The 6,000-nt window shown below is 55.4% G+C and overlaps 1 protein-coding gene across 1 annotated transcript in view; it reads left to right on the top strand.

Moving 5' to 3' along the window:
- Positions 1 to 383: 383 nt before the first annotated feature.
- Positions 384 to 6,000, top strand: part of DPYSL3 (dihydropyrimidinase like 3) — a 29,719-nt gene continuing 24,102 nt past the window's right edge. Inside the window, exon 1 of the mRNA XM_065690227.1 lies at positions 384 to 718. Coding sequence (XP_065546299.1) covers positions 413 to 718 — 306 coding nt within the window. The 5' untranslated portion in view covers positions 384 to 412. The remainder of the gene's footprint in view (positions 719 to 6,000) is intronic.

The following is a 6,000-nucleotide window of genomic DNA, read 5'->3' as shown; positions in this document are numbered from 1 at the left end:
CGCGCACAGGCTGCGACCCGCCCGACGGCCGCTGCCCGCGACCACGGTTGCGGCACCCGGGGCCCCGCGGGGGCAAAGCCTCGCGGCCGCGCCTCGCCGGTGCCGGGCTCTGCCCCGAGCGGCTGCGGGCACGTCCCGGGAGCGCGGCTCGCGGCTCCTCCCGGCGCCGCCCCCGCCCCGCCCGGGCCCCGGCTGCGGCCGCTCCCGGGCCCCGGGCGGGGCCGGCCTCTGCTCTCGTCCGGTCCCGCCCGTGCACGTGGCGTTTGCGCGCCGGGCGCGGGCCCCGCCAGACCTCGCCGCGCGGCAGCGGAACGGGACCGGCGGCGCTGCCCCGGAGCTCCGCGCCCCCGTGACCTGCCCCGCCCCGCGCGCGCGGCCCCGTCCCGGCCCGGCCCGTCCCGTCCCGGCGGGCATGGCGGCGGGCGGGCGGCGTGGCGCCGAGGAGCTCCCCGTGTACCTGGCGCGCCCCGGAGCGCCCGCGGCGCCGCGGCAGAAGCGCGGGGGCCTCTTCTGCAGCGTCGAGGGCGCCTTCGAGAGCAAGACCCTGGACTTCGGGGCGCTGCGCGTGGGGCAGCGCCGCGTCCCGCCGCCCGCCCGCCCCGCCCCGGACCCCGCTCCCGGCCCCGGCCCCGGCCCCGGCCCCGGCCCGGCCGCCGGTGACCTCCGCGCAGCCCCCGAGGAGGAGCGGCTCCGGGACCTGGGCCCCGCGGATGACACGGTAGGGGCCGGCGCGGCGGGGACGCTGGACGGGTGCGGCGGGCGCGGGGCCGGCGCTGGGGCTCGGGCGGTGGCGGGGCCTCTCCGGACCCGGGGACGCTGCCCACGGGCGGGGTTCGGCAGCCGCTGGCCCCCGGGCCGGTCCCGCTGGAGCCGGGGGCGATGCGGGCGACGGGCGCCGCTCCCGCTGCCGGGGCATAGCTGCTGCCATCCCTGGCGAGATGGGAGTGCGGGCAGGCGGGGCAGACCGGCCTCGCTGCCGTCTGCCGGTGTGCGGAGCTCCTGCTCGCGGGACGCTTCCCGGCCCGGTCCGAGGGCCCTCGCAGCGTTACTGGGAGCGGTAAAGCCGAGTGCTAGAGCGGCTGAGTGGGCTTACTGCGGCTGCTCGTTCTGTGCTTGAATGAAAGAATTACCTGCCCCCATGCCCCCACACCAAGGGGGGATTTAGAGCTGTAACTCCAAAAGGCAGGTCCTTACCTCACACTGACACAACGCCGAAGCACCACCCCAGAGGCGAGGGACATCCCATTGATCTTGAAGTGGCATTACTGAAGGTGTCATCAGGCACAAAGTTTCTCAAGTTGTGCCACGCTGAAGGTAGTGGACAGATTCATCAACTCCACAGCACAGATCCTCTTGCTTTGTGGTTCTGGTCCCGTTTACACCAGTGTAAGTTTGGCTGGGAGATGGTGAAGTTAATGGTGTTGGGTGAACTCCTCATCTGGGGGGTCAGTGTGCCGGTTGCTCAAAATGGGCAGGGGAGGCCACACAGGCCAGTGGTCAGTGAGCTCGTCTGGGGCTGAACTGCACAGTGAACAGTTGTCTGGTGTCCAGGGGTGAACAGGGCAAATTCATAAAACCCGTTTTTAAAAATGGAAGCAAAAATGACTGAGGTAAATAGTGAGGCTGCAGCTTAGCCTGAGGGGAGTGATGGGTGTCCTGGAGGCTTGTGTCCAGAGTGTGAACCTTGATAAAGTGTGTGATCTGGAGGACCCACCTCACCAGCCTGATGGGAGCAGCAGCACTGAGATGCAATTGGTCTGTTTTGGTTTTGAGGAGAAGCATCAACCGTCTTTAATGTCTGCATCTTCGGTAGGGGCTCTCAGCTAGGCAGTGCTTTTGAGGTTTCTTCACTGCGATTTAATTTCTTCAGCCTCTGCTCTCTGGCTTCTTACTGGTTCATTCTTAGGTTCCTGGTTTTGAGCATTGCTCATTTACAGCCTGTTTTAGAGTCAGGAACAAAGTTGACATTATTCCTCTCAGTACCAACCCTGTCCACATGGTTTGAAGAGCAGCTGCAGAACTGACCACTGCATCAACAGTTTTATGCTGCTTGTTGGGAAAGAAACAGAACCTCAGCCTGTCTGCAGGCTTTGCTACGAGCTTTGCTTTGTTAGCCTTACCAAAAATTTGAAACAGTCTTGTTCCCTTTTAAGGTCTTATGTAGATTTTTGTCTCTGGAGTTTTGTAGCAGAGGTTTTCCTTCAACAGCCCCTCTCTTCCTGATGATTTCTACTCCTAGATTTCTTCCTCTGAGGCCTTCCACCAGATAAGCATCAGGAACCAAACCCTTTTTATCTGCATACCTTGCCTAAGAAAGTGGGAGGCTTCACAGACGGGTTCCTGTGTGTATGCGGCTGGAAGGTATCCTATGACTTGCTGCTGCAACGTTCAAGTTCAGGAGTTCGGGTGCCCCATGCACACCGAGGTGCACCGTGTGCCAGCTTCTGCTGAACTGTGTGGATTCAGAGCACACAAAGGCTCTTTTGTCAGGGCAAATCGAACCTCTTTGAATAAAATTCACAGATTAAGAAAGAGAGAGAGAGGTTAAGTCATCTACCTTTGACCAAGAAACTTAGTAGGGAAGCTGAAAGTGAAAGACTGGCCTGCACACAGGGCAGCAGGCAGAGATGTGTCTCCTCATCCCTTCAGTGAGCAGTTTCTTGGAAGCCCCCCAGACAAGCTCACCTTTTCTTTCCTTATTTTTTCTTGGTAATGGCACTGATTGCAAAGTGCTGGCTGTTCTGCAGGAAGAAACTGCAGTGTGTAACATGTGTGGAAAATCAACCTGTCAGTGTGAGACAGGCCGAGGTGCGTGATACAGCCTCACTGTGCTTTATCACCAGGTCTACTGGAAGAGCAAACCCTGAGCTGTGGGTGCGGGCACAGTGAAGCTGTGGTTATGGCTCAGGTCAGTCAGGTGCCTGCTTGTCTTCACTACTGGGAGCCCGAGCTTTGCCGGCTGGCGCAGGGATGGAGCAGGTGATGGGTTGCTGGGGCCCTGGTTGCTGAGGCTCTGCCTGTGTGGGCAGACGGGCTTTGGGGCTTGGTCGCATCCTGGTGCCCAGTCCTGGCGCTGGGCTTGCTCAACCAAGATGTGCCTTTCGGGAGGCTGCTTTCCCTGCCATGAGTTTCTGCTGCAGCAAGGGTGGTTGTTGCAGAGCACTTGAAATGTGTAGGAACAGTGCTTGGGGGCTGGATTCTGCTTTGATCTGGTCTGTTTTGCAGAGACCTTATTTAACAAGAGCTGTTTAACTCTGTGCAGGCTTCCCTCAGTAACAGCCTGTGTGGACTCTCAGATTTTCCTGCAGTTTTCCTTGAGAGCTGCCATGCCTTTTGTCTAACTGAAGTGGATTACTTTACTAAAATGAAGTCAAAGAGAGTTTCTCTGTAGGTCACAGACAAACCTTCTGAGTTCCTGTGGTAAGGATGTTCACAGAGGGCTGGTAATGTGTGAATAGTGGAGAGCTGCACCACTGGGCCTCTGCAGGGGAAACATGACTTCGAGAGCAGGGAAGGAGCTTTATGCTCTGTGCTCAGTGCCTGAGAAGGTACAGCAGCAGCTTGTGGTAGCCTCTCCCATGCACCTCCTTGCTGCCCAGCTGTGCAGGCCCTGGTTTTTCATCCTCCTGAGCAGCACAGGCGGGAGTGTTGCCTTGTTGCACTCATCCCCATCCTGTCCCACTGCGTGGTTCTGCAGTGAAGTCGTCATTGCCAAGGCAACTGGCTGTGGTCCCACAAACAGGGCATTGCAGCGCCGGGCTCCATCAGCCTGGCGCCCCTGAGGGCGAGGACCAGAGCCAGGAGTGTGAGGGAAACCACTGGGCTGTGAAAGCCAGCGAATGGTCTGTCCCCTCCTGAGGACCTATGGCACCCTGCCCTTGGCTTGCTCTTGGGCAGATGTGCCCTGTCCTTTTCAGCTGTGTGACACCCTCAGATCCCGTGTGATAGATCCTGGAGACGTGGGGCTGCCTGCAGTGGAGGGCGAGGCTTGAACTGACTCAATCCTCTCTTAGTTTTTCTGACACGTGTAAAATGTGCTCTGACTTCAGCATTCAGCATTTTTGTTTCCATTGCCAGTAATTTATAGCAGAAACACCAAGCCAACTGCAGCCTTTTCCTCACGGGTGAACTTAGCATGATCTAGAGTTGCAGTTGTGTGCTGCCTTTTTGCACAGTTCTTCCAAAATCTTCCATTTGTGAAAGAGATCGCAAAGCACTTGGATAGCATCAGTTCATAACCTCAGTATCACCCCATTCAGCAGAGAGCTCAGGTTTCTGTTTTGGTTTTACTTTTTTTAAGAGAAGAATTTGGAGTTACATTATTTCTGGTATTTCTGCAAACAATAGAACAAACCCAAGCCACTGGACTAGTTCCCACAATGCAAACAAAACAGTGAAACCTGTGATAATTCACAGAGTTTGATGATAAATACTCTGATCTTTATTGAAAACAAAAATCCCACTCATTTCTGTGTTGGGTTTTTGGGTTTGTTTGGGTTTTTTTTTGGTTTGTTTTTTAATAATAAGAAATCTGATGCCTGAAGCGCAACAGCAAGAGGTCAGTTCTTTGTTCATGCTGGGATACACATTGGTGCCAGCAGTTATGCAGAACTGCAGTTCTGTAAACCACCCTCTGTGTGAGAAGACACAGATTTCATGGGAGTTATGCAGTAGGGCCACTTTTGTAAAGAAATTGGAGTCAGTTGAAGAGTTCCTGCTTGCTGCAGAGAGCTTTTGTGTTACCAGAAATCTCACCCTAACGGAAGCAGTTTGATTTACCTTGTGGGAACAGTCCTTGGTTTCCTTCCTCCCATGTTCCTGGCTCTGGTGGTGAAGGCTGCACAAGCAGCTGCTCTGGTGTCAGTAGTGGCAGAGCTGGGAGCTGGCTGCAGATGTGAGCACTGTGATGGCACTGGCCTTGGAAGGATGCTGTGGTTGTTACTGCAGGTGGTGATTTTCAGCCTTCCTGAAGCAGATCTCCCCTCTCTGAAGGGGCAGGGCACTGGATAGGCTGGCTGGCATGACCTGCAGGATGAGCATTTCTGCTGCTGCCTTTCTCTTGTATTGTGACCTAGGGGGACAGGGTTTAGAGGGAGTCTGGCCAGTGGTTTAGAAGGGGCTCATGTGCAGGGCAAGGAAGGAGTTCTTTTCTATGCCTGTGGTAGGGTTTATAATGTTCTTTATCTTCACAAAATGATGCTCCAAAAGACTCTTTTATTTAAAATAAAAACCCATTGATCTTGTTTCTCCACATTTAACAACTAACAATAGATCCTAGCTATGGAACATTTTAGGGGAGCAATGGGGCATCACCAAGCATGCCATGAAGTACATAAAACGTATACCAAATTCTGTGGCAATAACCCATCGCAGCAGGTTGGAAGAGGTGATGCTTCTTTTACTACTGTGTATTTTTTCTGAGGTTATCAGAAAACACAGCAAGAGCTGCACATGATGCGGCATCAGGAAAAGTCTGTTGTCGTGAGTAGCTTCCAGAGGAGCTGAGATTGCTTCTGTCTTGAGCATAGTCCCGCAGTGGGCTCGCCCAGTGCACTGATGGGGGATGCCACAAGAACACCTGCAGCAGGACATGGCATCTGAGATGCAGCAGCTGCTCTCCCCTGGGGCGGTTCTGGCCGATGAAACCCAGCAGGGTACGAGGGGTTCTGTCCCTGCCAAGTCGCTGGCTTTAGGACGAGGGGCAGAAGCGAAGGGCTGGTCTCCAGGCGTCTGTGGTCCTGACAGAGGTGCTGCAGAGATGTCACCAGGAGCCTCCTGGCAGGTAACGTTCAATCCACAAACGTGCTTTAGGAGCCAGACTACATGAGCCACTTGGACATTTCTTCGTGTTCTTGCAAGTCTGTGTGGCTTCTGAGATGCCCATTTTAGGAAAGAAAGGAAAACCATAAAAAATTCTGGGAAGCAGCTAAACTTTGCGAGCTTTGCAAGGCAAGACTCACTGCTCTCACTTGGAAAAGGCTTTGGTGTGTTGGAAACTTC

The sequence above is a fragment of the Lathamus discolor genome, chromosome 10 (assembly GCF_037157495.1).
Source record: "Lathamus discolor isolate bLatDis1 chromosome 10, bLatDis1.hap1, whole genome shotgun sequence".
Lineage (NCBI taxonomy): Eukaryota > Metazoa > Chordata > Aves > Psittaciformes > Psittacidae > Lathamus > Lathamus discolor.
The sequence above is the reverse complement of the archived record's forward strand: the minus strand, read 5'-3'. Positions and strand labels throughout refer to the sequence as shown.